The sequence below is a fragment of the Vipera ursinii genome (genome assembly GCF_947247035.1).
Source record: "Vipera ursinii genome assembly, chromosome: 1".
Classification (NCBI taxonomy): Eukaryota; Metazoa; Chordata; class Lepidosauria; order Squamata; family Viperidae; genus Vipera; species Vipera ursinii.
Genome location: NC_139512.1, coordinates 275,343,032 through 275,358,235, shown reverse-complemented (window position 1 = coordinate 275,358,235; position 15,204 = coordinate 275,343,032). Strand labels below are relative to the sequence as shown.

The following is a 15,204-nucleotide window of genomic DNA, read 5'->3' as shown; positions in this document are numbered from 1 at the left end:
AGTTGCCATAACTGACCATGTTTTCCTCACAGCAATGTAACAAAATTGCTCAGTTTTTTAATTATTATTATTTAACTATTAAAGAAAATGGTCCCTATTTGGTAGAGTGAGCTCCTTGGAACATCTGTTGGGCTACTGGTGGATAAAGTCTCTCTGATTTGCTCCAACCTGGAGTCAATAGGGCACTCTGATTCCGGGGACATGGTTTGGGAGGGAGGTAATTTGGAATGAGTTGAGCTGGTTACTCCCAAGGAAGTGAACAGGATTCTCTTGCTGTCAGTTTAGCCACCTCTTTACTGAATCTGGGCCCCTCCTATATCATAAAAGCATCCAGGAAAATGATCTGCAGTTAGATCCAGGCTTAGTATCAGCTTCTCTAAAGGAGAACGTGCTAGTGTCTGCTTTGAAAGAAAAAAAAAACATGTGCTCCTTCCTCAAGAGGCCATCTTTGGATCCAACCGTTTTTGACAACTACCAGCAAGTACTCCACATTCTGTGTTTGGGGAAGGTTGGTGAGAAGATGTTTGGTCTGCAGCTAATAAGTCTGGAGAAAACAGATTATCTAGACATGTTTTGATGGGGTTACAGGCCAGGATTTTGTACCAACACAGACTTAGTTATAATTGTTGATAATTTGTAGTGGGATTGAGGATGCCATTCTTGTGCACCCTGATCAACAATTTTTATATCAGCCACAGCATCCTAATGCCATGGGTTCAGGATTGGGCATACCATTTTACTGTGGTTCTCTTCTTTTCTCTTGGGTTGATTAGGTGAAGAGATTTATTTATATATTTGTAAAATTTATTGGCTGCCCATTTTACCTCAAGGTAACTCTGGACAGCTTACAATCGTAAGAGACCACAACCTATTTGGTAAGCTGCAGGGTACTATTCTGTCTCCGTTTTTCAACAACTATATGAAACCATTGGGTGTAGTCATCACTTATCTGGGATCAGTAACCTTATGAAACCCAATTGTATCAACTCTGGACCAGCCAAGTGAGGTTGTAAATGTTCTGTTCAGGTTCCTGGAAGCTGTGCAGATTTGGATGAGGAGGAACTACCTCTGACTCAATCCTATCAAGATCAAATGACTGTGAAAGTTTGCACTGCCCAGAATTTGGGATATTCCACTTTTGGTCTTGGATGTGATAGCACAGGGGTCCCTAACCTGTGGCCCACTATTTGCAACTAGGCCGTGGGCCAGCACACATACACACACGTGCAGTTCCCCATGTGAGCATTGGGCTGGTGTATGTGTGCAGCTTGACTCACACAAACAGCAAGCTAACACACAAACGGATTCATAGGCAGATCTACTTGTAGTTGACCTGTACGTGCATGCCCGAGTGCTGCCCTGCTGTTTGCGTGAATCGAGCTATGTCGCATGCAAGAGCTGGCCCACCGCTCAGGTGGCCTGGTTCCCCTCTCCCCAACCCAGGCCGCCAAACCACAAAGGTTGGGATCTGCTGGGGTAGCACTTCCCTTCCAAGGTTGGTGCACAATGTGGGGCTGCTGTGCAGGCAGCTGCAGCAACTGTCAACTTTGAAAATGAGCATGGCTTTGGCCATTTTCCCTATTCATTTTCGGTTGACACATACAAAGGGGAGAGGGGGGATTGCCAGGTGCTTTGCTAGTCAAAATAATCTTTTGTCCCTTGGGAACCAAGGTCAATGGCTGTTCCTGAGACTGCTGGCTGGGCATTTCGTGAAAAGCCCTCCAAGATGTATTGGGGAACGTAGTTGCTTGCATAGCTTTAGAGGTGGGATTTCTTAACTTTGTATTGGGGATTTGTTACGTTTGTCTTTAGACTTGGTTTCACTTTTGATGTGCCAATACTTTGTAACTAATAAACATATTCTTTGAGGAATTTCCAAGCCTCAGAGTTCTGCTTTGTCTCTCTCGGAACCATGACAACTTTATCTGCTGTACCAGTTGCACCAGCATCCCCAACCTTTGTGGCTTGGTGGCCTGGCTTGGAAGCTGCGCACGCATCCGCAAGTTCAGCATGCTCATCGGCCGTCTGCTTGCACAAGCTGCACACATGTGCCAGCCCACTACTCACACGGGGCTACGTTGAAGTGTGTGTCAGCCCATGGCCCAGTTGCGAATAGGCCACGACCCAGTAATAGGCTGCGAACTGGGGGTTGGGGACCCCCAAGTTACATCATCAAATTGGGGAGAGGTCTTCAGTCATTCATACTCAACCTTGACGCCCAACACACTGTAGTTGGGGCTGCTGTTGAAGACCACCCAGAAAATTCAATTGATATGAGATGCAGCAGCACAAGCAGATGGGTGTGCTATGGTATGCACATTACATTTTTGTTGCATGAGCTGCACTGCTTTGCAGTTTGATTCCATGTGCAATTAAAGGTGCTGGCTGTTATCTATAAAGTCCTATATGGCATAGGGGCTGATTGCTCAAAGGACTATCTGTCTCCTATATTTGCCTGGCCAATTTGATCTTGCAGTGTTAGTGTGCTCCAGATTCCCCTGACTAAACAATATCACTATCAGGACTTTGAAGTGTGCTTTCTCTGTAATAACTCCTCCCCTCTGGAATGAGGTCCCCCCACACACATACATGAGATCTGGAATCTGTTGTTATTAGGAAGGGCTGTGAAGACCTGGCTCCTCATAAAAAACCTTTAGCAAGGGAGAGTGAGACCCTTTGCTTCATTTGTTCTGATCTGAAATGCAAGCCATCTTTTATGGGTTATTATAATTATTTTGATTGCTGTAAGATGCTCAGTCATTGGGAGCAAGGAAAAATACAAGTTTTAAAAATTATTATTATTATGGCTGGTTACACAATGTTTAGATTGGATTTGACATTTTCATCCAGCTTCTGAGTCCTTTCCAAGGACCTAGCTAGAATAGACAGAAGTTTTTGTTTAATGATATTAAAGTATTACTATGATTGGATACAGTCAGCCAGATGTTTAGGCTGGATTTGGCAATTTTTAATCTGTCTATTGAGTCTTCCCAAGGACCTAAGTTAGGCAGATGTTATTTGATGTTAGAGGTATCATTACAGGATGTAAACTGTTCCAAGTTAAATGGCTTTTTGCAATTTTGTCAATGTCAACAGTATTTAAGTGTTGCTCCAGATATTGACCACCATCAGCATTTACAAAATCACTACCAGCCATTATAATTATAAGTTATTATTTTAACACTGTGTTCCTAAGAGTAGTTGAGGAAATTCTACAAATATGTGGACATGTGTGGTGGAATCAAGTAAGAAATATCATGACCAGCAGGCACTGAATCAGGAAATTTTGTGGAGTCTTCACTGGAATTATCAGCAATAAAAACCATAGTAGGCATAAATCTAACTGCCTAGGTATTAACTTAAAGTAAATAGAATGATCTAGGGCAGGCATGTCAAAATGCCAGCCCACGGGCCAGGCATGTTATCATAAAACCGCGCCCACCCCATTGCCGTCAATGGGGAAAAAGTGACATCACGAGTTTGACATGCCTGATCTAGGGGACAGAAAGAAGTCAAAATATTTCTGCAAGAATTGGCTAAGTATTTAAATCTTCTGGATCCAGCTTACTCTCTAGGGCAGGCATGTCAAGATCGCGACATCCCGTGATGTCGTGTGATGTATCGGGACTTTTTCCCCATTGCCAGCAATGGGGTGGGTGTGGTTTCAGCATGATGCATCTGGCCTGTGGGCCAGCAGTTTGACATGTCTTCTCTAAGGTTAAGCAATGCAATTTATATTTATTGCCAAAGTTCCTTTCATCTGTGAACCCAAATGACTGGGAAAGAACTGGGTCTGTTAGGCTTTGTCTAAGCAAAAGGCAATTCTAAATTTCTAATGTCATATGTTTAGTTTATTTTAGTCTTCCTTATTTATTCATGTAAGTTAAAAAATATGGTCTTTCCAATTCAGACCTGGGAAAGTCCTTTTTGCTACTTATTCTTTCTTAATCATCCCATTTTCAAAGTCTTTGCCCACCTTTCTATAGATCTGTTCTATCAGACTAATCTTCCTCTGAGTTTGTGAATTTTCTTATAGAATGCAGCCCTGAACTTTCTTGAGTAAACTTCGTTGGGAATATTTTCTTTTAAATTTGGGGACAGATTCAGTCTCAGTTGTATTACACAAAGGTTACTTACGTCTGATGCAGAATAAATGAGTGTATTCTTCTCTGTGTTTGACTCTTAAATCTATGAACTGTTACATATACCATAATGATATTTGTAATTCATGTCTCTTGTTGAACGTTATATAAGAAATTGTACACCAATGTTTGAAAATTATTCATTTAAAAGGAATGATATATATTTCACACAAGCTGAACTAAAATACAACAAAGATATAGTTTCCAATGTCCATGTAAGCTAGATCAGAAGCAGCTAACAGAAGAAATGTTACAAAACTAAGTGATGTCTGTTTGCCTAAGAAAAATGATAAAATTATTTTACTTGTGTAGTTTTAAAATTACTTTATGTTCCTTTAACAGTAGTGAATATGTAATAAAGAATAAGTAGCCCATTTAAAATGTAATGTGTACATGTGTCATAACTCCAACATCAGTGAATAGATAAGATTTTAAAATTCTTGGCTTTATTTCATCTAAGAACCTGAAAACGGCAACAACAGAATAAACCTACATGTTTACCCCAAAGAATTTAACAAGATTTGCTCCTAAATAAGTGATAAAGAAGTGCAACCTAAATGAACTTCCTCAGTATACAATTTTGGATGCAATACTGAATACTTTTACATTAATAGTATTGTTGATAGTATCACAGTCCATAAGCTGCATTCCAAGCTGTTAATAATGCTGTGGCTGCTCTCTTTCTCAAAAAAGCACCAAAAAGAACTGCTCCCCTATCAAGGGAATAAAATATTGTCAAAAATATCATTATTGCGGATAGCCAGAATTATCTTTATAGTGTGAATTATAAAAAAAATAAAAAATACTTATTTTCAGGAAACCCTATTGGTGGCAAATGTGCAGGCAGCTGTCCCAGGTTTACTGTTACTGTTAAACAGCATTTCCCAACCTTAGGAACTTGAAGATGCGTGGACTTCAACTCCCAGAATTCCCCAGCCAGCATAGCTGGCTGGGGAATTCTGGGAGTTGAAGTCCACGCATCTTCAAGTTCCTAAGGTTGGGAAACACTGCTGTTAAAGCAAGACTCATAAGCCTTAGTAGTAAGGAATCAAAACAATTCGATTTGCCTTATTTCAAACCATTTAAAGGAATGCTATGGTTTATCCAGTAATAGGAAAGCTATTAATGCCATAGAAAATAAGATTCTTCTCTTGCTTCTCTTTCTGGGCACCATTGGGCCCACAGTAAAAAAATGACAGTAAAGATTATCTTATCTTTCTCTTGAAAGTATACATCTTGATATGTATTACATTATAAATGAGCAATCTGATGGTGCCTTCTTTCTATGGCGATTTGACTTTTAAGCATTTATATGGTAATTTAGCATGGGCAATAATATAGTTTCACAATCAAAATTTAGATGCTGTTTGCGACTGTTCCTCCTTTTTATTTTTGTGGGGTTATTTGAGGGAATGCTTCTCCCCTATTTCATCTATCTATCCCATTAGATCTGCCAGGACAAGCATGCTTTGGTTCCCTTTTGTTACGGAATGTCATCTGGTTAGATTCAGGAAGAAAACCTTTTTCTGTTGTGGCACTTGCTCTCTGGAAATCATTTCCCAGAGATCAGAATGGCTATTGAATAAATAGGCTATTGAATGAAAGCCTACTGGTTTTTCACAAAGCCTTAGGGACATGATTTTGCTTATACTTGGGGATCTGGGTGTGCGGCAGAGACTGTGCAGTAGTTGTGCTATTATTTATTTATTTCCAAAAATATCGGGGCCCCCACCTTACCTCAAGGTAACACTATTATTGGTGAATCTTCAGATACCTCGGATACTGTTTTGTTATATGGATATCTAAATCATTTCTATTATGGTTCTTGTATTTTTAAATATATAGTTTTAATTGCTGTGAGCCATCCAGAATCATTTGAAATGAGCAACAATATAAAATTGAAATAATAAATAAAAGATCTTTTACTTGCAGGATAAAGGTAGTGCCTGATCACAAGATGCTTCAGCAAGTTCAATTAGTACAAAGATAAGCAACTTGGTATTTCCCATGAGTTTAGAACTTTAATATTTAGTTATCATGGATCATAAAGTACAATACCAAAGCATATTGCACTCATGCTCCTATAATCAATCTTGTGCCATATATTTGCCTCTACAGCCATACTAAAATTACTTTGCTATTCCTGTACCGAAGATAGCAAAGAATCATTATACAGTGCATTCAAAAAGTATTCAGACCCCCTTCACTTTTCTCAATTTTGTTATGCTGCGGTCTGATTAGTTGTTTAAATTCATTTTTTCTAATGTATTTACACTCAGTACCCCCATAATGCCAAAGTGAAAACAGACATTTACAGACATGTCTGTAAATTTATCGAAAAGAAAAAACTGAGATATCACATTGGCATAAGTATCCAGACCCTTTGCGACAACACTTGAAATTTAGCTCCGGTGCCTCCCATTTTTCTTGATTGTTGCTGACATGTTTCTACATCTTGATTGGAGTCCACCTGTGGTAAATTAAATTGATTGGACATCATTTGGAAAGGCACATACCTCTCTATAGAAGAATTCACACCTGACAACGCATACTATAGCAGAAAAGCCATGAGGTCAAAGTAACTGCCTGCAGAGCTCAGAAGCAGGATTATTGCAAGGCCCAGGTCTAGGGAAGGCTACAATAAAATTGCAGTTGCCTTGTAGATTCCTAACAGCATAGTGGCCGCCATAATTCTCAAATGGAAGAAGTTTGGCACAACCAGGATCTTCCAAGAGCTGGCTGCACTGTCAAACTGAGCAATCGGGGGAGAAGGGCCTTAGTAAGAACAGGTGACCAAGAACCTGATGGTCACTGACTGAGCTCCAGAGATCCTGTGTGGAGATGGGACAGAGTTTCAGAAGGACAACCATCACTGCAGCTCTTCACCAGTTGGGCTTTATGGCAGAGTGGCTAGATGGAAGCCTCTCCTCAGTGCAAAACACATGAAAACCCACTTGGTGTTTGCAAAAAAGCACCTGAAGGATTCTCAGACTGTGAGGAACAAGATTCTCTGGTCTGATGAAACCAAGGTCAAACTGTTTTGGCTCAATTCTAAATGTTATGTCTGGAGGAAAAAAGGCACCACTCACCACCTATCCAATATCATCCCAACAGTGAAGCATGGTGGTGGCAGCATCGTGCTTGTGGGGGTGCTTTTCAGCAGCAGGGACTGGGAGACTGGTCAGGGTTGAGGGAAATCTGAATGGAATGAAGTACAGGGATAACCTGTGCCACAGCACGTAGGACCTCAGACTGGGCCGAAGGTTCACTTTTCAACTTCACAACGATCCTAAGCACACAGACAAGACAATGCAGAAGTGGCTTAGGACAACTCTGTGAATGTCTAGAGTGGCCCAGCCAGAGCCCTGACTTGAACCATATTGAACGTTTCTGGAGGGACCTGAAAATGGCTGTCCACCAATAGTCACCATCCAACCTGACTGAGGTTGAGAGGATTTGCAAGGAAGAATGACAGAAAATCCCCAATTCAGATGTGCAAAGCTTGTTGCATCATATCCACAAAGACTCGAAACTGTAATTGCTGTAATTACAAAGTACTAAGTCCTGTAATTACAAAGTACTAAGTGAAAGGTCTGAATACTTATGCCAATGTGATATTTCAGTTTTTTCTTTTTAATAAATTTACAGACATTTCTAACATTCTGTTTTCACTTTGTCATTATGGGGTACTGAGTATAGATTAATGAGAAAAAAAATGAATGTCAACAACAGCACAAAAAAATTGACAAAAGTGAAGATAGTCTGAATACTTTCTGAATGCACTATATATACAGACATCCTTGTCACTAAAGTTCTGAAACTATGAGTTACAGTACTTATTCAGGCACACTAAAGGAATATTCCATACTCACACTTTAAGGATTGGAGACTTGTATTGTCCCAAGGAAAAAAAGCATTTGAAAATAGATTCTATGTAATGTGTAGTGCTAATATGACAAAATTCATATTGCACTATTCTGATTTTTCAGTTTTTTCCACTGGGACTGTAAAACTGGATGACAGTTATCCTATTGCAATGGTTAATTAAGAGGAAATGTCAGAACACTAGTGTCAAATGAAATATAGTGTTATTATCTTTTTTGGTATTAAATCTGTTAAATATACATTTTGAAGTAAACTTTGTTTTTGTATATTCTTAGATTTTATAGAAAGATGATGGTTATTCAAAATATCAAAGGAAGGAATCACATCTAATAATATAAAAGGAAAGAAGCAAAATAATTCTCAAAAAGAAACATTCTTTCAGAAATTAGGGATGGAATGTTAGGAACTGTCAAGCTCGTAAATTCTTCATGTGAGAAACTATGCACATATAGTATAACACACTAAAAGTAAGATTTCCAGCCATGTTCATTTTTATAGGTACTGTAATCAGCTTTAAGTATTCACAAAAACATATCAGGGCATTTCATAAGCAAAATTAATTAAAAACCAAACAAGAAAAACTTCATGGTTCAATTTACATTGCATTTCAAGGCTGCAATCCTATGCAAATTCAACTCAACTCAATGGAGTAGGTTTGAGCAAACATGCATTGGACCACACTATTAGCAAATAGCCATCTTTTCATACTAGAAAACCAACAAAAAATCATCAAGAAAGAAGTGGCGCAGACTTATTATTCAGTAAACAGTATAAAGTCTTAAAATCACTTATAATTTTAGTATTAATTCGTGGTCACACTTGTGATTTTTGAAATGTCCTAGAATAAAAAATGTATTTTGGAAATATACATATTTTTTTAAAATAAAGGCAGGTTACTACTGGCATTTAATGTTTTGCATGAAATACAGAATCTATGGGAAATCATTCCTGATATATTATAATTTCATGAGCACCACTGGAAATAGGAATATGGGAATCAGATACATGGATTATTTGCATTAAAATACGTATATGGGAGCAGTCTCTTTTTAAATAATAAGAGTTTACATTCTGGGAATGTCATATTCTGTATGGTGTCAATTATAGTGCAAATTTCTGGTTATGCTTTAATTTTCTTTTGAAGAGATTAATTTAACATGATGCTTAATGAAGCTTTTAGGACCGTCAATCTTTTGAATTAGAGTATAATAATTATGTTGTTAATTATATTTCTATTTTGGTTACTTCATTTATTTGAGATTTTACTTTATTTTCTATAATAAGCATATCAAAACACATTTAAAAGTTACATATCAAACCAATATGCCAGTGAAAAATAGAATTGAAACTGTTTATAACAATTAGCCGTTTCCTTGTTGAAAAAGGACAGTTTTTCTCTATAATACAAATGTTTATTACATATATGGGAACAAGAGGAGAAAAATATAGGGCAAGAACAGTATACTCTCAAGTAATTTCTAGACCATGTCTTAGATTGCTATTGTAATAATTAGTGATTAGGCTATTAATTTCATTCATTAAGTTATCAACTTTAGCCTCATAAGAAAACCAGTCATATCAAGCAAAATTCACGGCTGATCCTATGTTTTCAATATGTTGGTGGATAGAGGTAAATTACAATTTCTCAGCTGAAAAATGGAACAGCTACAAATTCAGTAGTTCTCAGTTCTCAAAATGACACTGATTCATGTAAGTGATATATTTACTATCATAATTTGGAATACCACTAGCAGTAACTTTCTACCAACAGAACATAACTACCTTATCTGGAGATCCCTTCTATCTAAGAGGCAGCTTTGTCTCTTCTTACTTTTCCTCAACTAGTAGATCTGAGATATCCCAAGCCTGTCTTAGTCATAGATGCTATGTCCAAAGATAACAAAGTATGGCATACTTTTATGCTATTTAAAATTTTAAGATACAGCTTTTACATAGTTCCAAGGTATCTTTTTATAGGATAGTGATATGTAGCTAGTGCTGTTCCAAGATTTAAACTTAAACCTGCATAACACATCCAAAATTTCTGGCCACTTGTAAAAATCAAGAATACAATCAAATAAAGGTATCTTATAAGAACTACTGTCCCAAAGTAAGAAATGCAATTATATTCCACTGTTGCAGTAAGCAAATACAAAACTAGGGCATTGTAGCTAAATTATTCTGATTTTAAGCAACAGCATCTTAATTCTTAATGCTGTTATATTTGGCAACAGTAATTCAATGAAATGAATCCATCCTGACAGGCAGACTGCCAATACAGTATGCAACAATTATGCATTTTGTAATTTAAGACTTAAGTTCACCAAAAGCAAAAGTGGTAGTGCAACTGTGAATTTCCAAATTGTAAATTTGTAATTCTCAAACTTTATTTGCAATAAAAGTGTATTAACTTCATAACATTAATGAAATTTTTGTAACTTTCATATATTTCATATTATTATAAAAGCATAATTTTGTGGAACTTGACTAATTCACATTATTGAAAATTCAAACTTTTCTTGAATTAAAAGAATGTCATTTTCTACATAAAATATTAATTTAGCACAATATAAATTCTAGAACTATCATATTCTTAGATTTTGAAGGCTTTTTTAAAAGAAAAAAAGGATAAATGGTTACATTCCATCAATTTGTTAGAGAGTAGATCCTAAAAACATACTTTAGTTTGGGCAGAAATATTTTTATGAGGCCATTTCAAATTATGGAAGCTAGCTAGCCCAGAGTTTAAAAAATTCCAAATATATAGATGCCAGTTTTCAATATTGATACCAATGAAACTTAATCCAAGTTAAATGCATATACGATTGCAGCCTAAAGAATCTTCAAACCTAAACCTTATGTGGTCAGTTATTTGAGATAAGCAAGAGTGTTTTGTTCTTAAAGTGGCTCAACATGTTTTAGATAACAACTATGAACTGAATATTCACAGCAAGCAAATCATCAACGAAGTATTTTTATATATCACTTTCTACCCAAAACACCAGAAGCATTACAAAAATGACAATTCAAACATTTGCTTCATTTTTGCACCATATATTGCCACACTTAAAAAGCATCCTTAAATCTTACACTTCAGCCTTTAGAGCATGCCAGTCCACCTTCTGAAGTCATAAGAATTTAGAAGAGCAAGTATTAATTTGTTTAGCCTGTCACATCAGCATCTACAATTTTCTTTCTACCTAAAGATTAAATATGAAATTGCATATAACCTAATTCATTTTATTTAACTGTCTACATTATTCTGTGAGTGTGTGCGCATGCACTATCACACACAGAAACAGTGGTATCTACATACAGTTTTACACAAATATTTACATACATGTATTATACACAAACTAATGTGATTCCATGATTTTTAGTAGAAAGGCATATGCTTTTGTAGCATATATATATATATATATATATATAATTGTTGCACTAGTTTTACAAGAGCATTATAAACCTTTTGCAACAATTAGTAAAGCACAATTCAACCAGAATGTTATAGATTGTATATAAAAAATACAATACCTAGAATGCTTATCAAACAAGTAATGCTTTATTGGCATCTAAAAAAACATTTAAAACGTATGTTATTTTTTTTAAACTCATTGCAGTACGAGGAGGACAGATCACGGACACTTGTTTGAGAAACAGAGACTAAAATGCAGAAATTTCAAAAATACACCATCTCTGTGTTATTTTATGCTCCTTTTCTGGGCCAAACTGAGGGAACATTTAGTATCACAGCTCTGCCTATGTTTTAAAAATTTCCACCAGCCTAGAAATCTGGGTAAGATATACCAGCGCCTGTTTTCAAGTATAACAATTTCTATGGCCAACCTAATAGCATCTAAAAAAAAACACCAAGTTCTTCCATAGGAAGTCTTTTCCTTTGTTTGACAAGCTGTAATTTATCCTTCTGAGGTAAAAGCAAGCGGGAAGGGGGGGGAGTTTTTGTGTTTTGCCAGGGGGAAAAAAAAAGAAAAAAAGAAAAAAGAAAAGAAAGACCAACTTTACCTACCACGTTCAAATTAAAAGCAACATTCTATACAGGTCAGTTGTACAACTATTTAAGCGAAAGATGAACATGAATATTAGATTAACTTAATTCTGGAAGAAGAAGAAGAAAAAAAAATGAACTAAGGTCCAGTCAGCCATTCATCTATTACAGAGAGAGATGACAACTTTACAAAAGGTATCTTTTTTTTTTACCTACTGAGTGATGATTATGTCCCCTCAGTTTCTGTGCTTTCTACCACTGGTTCAGTTTCTAATTCAGCTTCTGTGTCACTCTTCTCTTTTTCTGTCTCATTTGAAGTCGCCAACTTTTCATAAAGTTCCAATTCATCCTGCACTGGCACAGCAGAGGGCTGATTCTCTGTCTCTGTGTTTTCACCATTGACTTGGGGAAGACTATCAACTTTTTGCTGAGAAGCACCCCCTTCAAAATATTCAAACGCTCTTGGGTGCGGAGGGGGTATCCAGTTGTTCTGGGTTCTCTCTCTCCCAAATCTGTTTCCATTCATTTCTCTACCAAAATTAAAATCTCTATCATCCCTGTCCCTTTGCCTTTCCCATGGTCTACGACGGTCATCAAAGTCTCTGTGAGCGTCTTGTTCAAGTCCTCTGTTCCAGGTAGGACCGCTTCGAATTTCAAATCTGTAGTTTGTTTGCCGATATCTGTCTCGAGCTTCCTGGAACCCTTTGAGACCACCATATCCAGGAAAGGTCTGATGTTCTCTTTCATCATAATCTCCTCTTTGACCCCAGTGTTTTTCTGAGTTGAAAGCAAAATGCTCTCTCCTTAGATTATCAATACCTGGCCTTCCAAAGTTCTCCCGTAAATCTATATGTGGTCTGAGAAGGTGTTCTCTTCCATCCATAGGAGGTCGACCTAGAGCTTCTCTTGGATCTAGTGGTGGCCTTCCAACAGAATCCCTTATATCTATTGAAGATGTTCGATCTCTACTTTCCACTGGAGGAAAGCGATAGTCTCTATCTCCTTCTTGTTGAATGCTATCTTCCCCAACCGGCAATCTTTTATCTGGGTTAGAAATATCCATATTGTGCCTACCAGAAGTTGCAAATGGCCTCTCTGTTTGAGTAAAAATATCTCCTGGAAGGAAAGGAACTCTAGGTGGAGGAAGGGATGGATCAAGTATAGCTGGAGGAGGAACTGTACGTTGTGGTGGCATCCCAGGTTGCAGTAGTGGAAATCTAGGACCAGGTGGTTGTGGTATTAATCCTGATCGGATTTCTACTAGAGGAATTCCAGGCAACCGTTGACTAGCAATAGTTAAATGGGGCAAATTTTGAATTCCAGTGGGTGGTTGTAGTCCTAATAGTCCAGAACCACCTGAAATATTTGGCGGTGGTAATCCTAACAGTCCAGAACTACTTGAAACGATTGGTGGTGGCAATCCTAAAATTGCAGAATTACTTGATACAATGGGTGGCTGGAGTGCTGTCAAAAGCCCAGAACTACTTGATACAATGGGTGGCTGCATTCCTGACAAACGTCCAGTATTATTTGAGACCATGGGTGATTGGATTCCCATTAAAAGGCTGGAGCTGCTTGAAACATTTATCGGCTGAAGTCCTGACAAAAGCCCAGAGCTACTTGAGACACTTGGAGCCTGAACACCTGTTATAAGACCAGAGCTATTTGAAGCAGTGGGTGGTTGAACTCTTGTCAAAAGTCCAGAGCTGCTTGAGACACTGACTGGCTGCACAAGTCCAGAACTACTTGAGACATGTGGTGGCTGGATTCCCCCTACATGCCCAGAACTGGTTGTGATACCAGGTGGCTGTACTCCCTCGGTAAGTCCAGAACTGCTTGAAACATCATCTTGAACTGAAATACAAAAACTCAAATCAGCAAACTGAAACAACCATACCTAATACTTTTAATAAGTTTAATTATAGAGTCAGATTAAATTAAATTCAACATCTACAGGCTGGCTTTTGATTATAATCTGCAACAATATCTATTTAAGGAAAAGTAAACAATATCTCTTACTGAAGAATAGCTTATAACAGGGCTTTTCAACCTTTTCACCCACTTTTAGGATATGGCAACATCCGAGTACCACCAGTCACCTAGGAAGGTGTCAAAAACTTGATGACCAAAAGAAAAAAAAAGAAAAAAAAGGAAAAGTGATGAAGTACAGGTAGTCCTCAACTTACAACAGTTTGCTTAGTGACTGCTTGGTTACCATGGCACTGAAAAAAGTACCGCCCAAGACACCTGCCTGCTGCCTGGCGGCGCTTTTCCTCCTGTCCGAGGTTGTCATTGTTGTGAACATTTGTGTTGAAGATTGGCAGTGGGGGTGGGGTTGGGAGTGTTTGGTTTTTATTCCCCTCCCTCTGCTGGGTGGTTGCAGCAGGTTCTGGTCACTTCACATGACCCTGGGACACTGTGACCATCATAAATATGAATCAGTTGCTGATCCTGACGCTTCCGCTGAGCCCTGACAGCCCCAAAGAAGAGCTGATCCTGGCACTTCCACTGAGCCGACAGCCCCAAAGAAGCGCTGATCCTGGTGCTTTTCGTTGAGCCCCGACAGCCCTGCAGCTCCAGCTATCTCTCACTGAGGCTTGTGCGGCGCTGCCAGCGGTTCAGCTCATTCCCCTTTCCCGCTACTTTTCTAGGATGGCCACATACCACCTGCCAGGTGCCAATGTACCACAGGTGGTACCTGTACCACTGGTTGAAAAGTCCTGGCTTATAAAATAAATGTTTAGAAAAATTGTAAGCCTTTAAAGTACTTTATTTAGAAAGTTAGAGAAAAGTTTAAAAAAATAGCACTAGGATTTAGCATTTCATTTTCCTGTATATTTGAGTGAATAGAAACTATAAAAATTATGTTAAAAAGGTTTTAAATTATTTATATGGTATTAATATTTATACAATTCAGATTAAATAAACAAAAAGTATTGTGGCAATATAATGATGAGTGAATAACAAATCTTATTAAAAACAGACTACTGTTGGAAAAAACAAAAATTATATTGCAACTGGCCTAATAAAACTCCTCTAATTATTCTGATCCTATTATCTATCCTTCTAGTATAAATGTCTGTCTGTCTCTCTTTATTTAGCTCTTAGGAACAAATAAGCTTATTGCTCTCCCAAAAGTGGTATCTGATACACATATGAAGTCTTGAAAGTTAT

The 15,204-nt window shown here is 37.7% G+C and overlaps 1 protein-coding gene across 5 annotated transcripts in view; it reads right to left on the bottom strand.

The window, feature by feature from the left end:
* The window catches only part of SCAF8 (SR-related CTD associated factor 8), a 92,169-nt gene that overhangs the window by 29,624 nt on the left and 47,341 nt on the right, over positions 1-15,204 (bottom strand). For 3 of the 5 annotated variants that reach the window (XM_083348121.1, XM_083348117.1, XM_083348120.1), the window contains one exon: positions 8,513-13,884. In XM_083348121.1, the coding sequence (XP_083204247.1) occupies positions 12,257-13,884 (1,628 nt within the window). In that variant the 3' untranslated portion in view covers positions 8,513-12,256. Of the gene's footprint in view, positions 1-8,512; positions 13,885-15,204 lie in introns of those variants that run through there. The other 2 variants (XM_083348118.1, XM_083348119.1) reach the window with 1 other exon arrangement.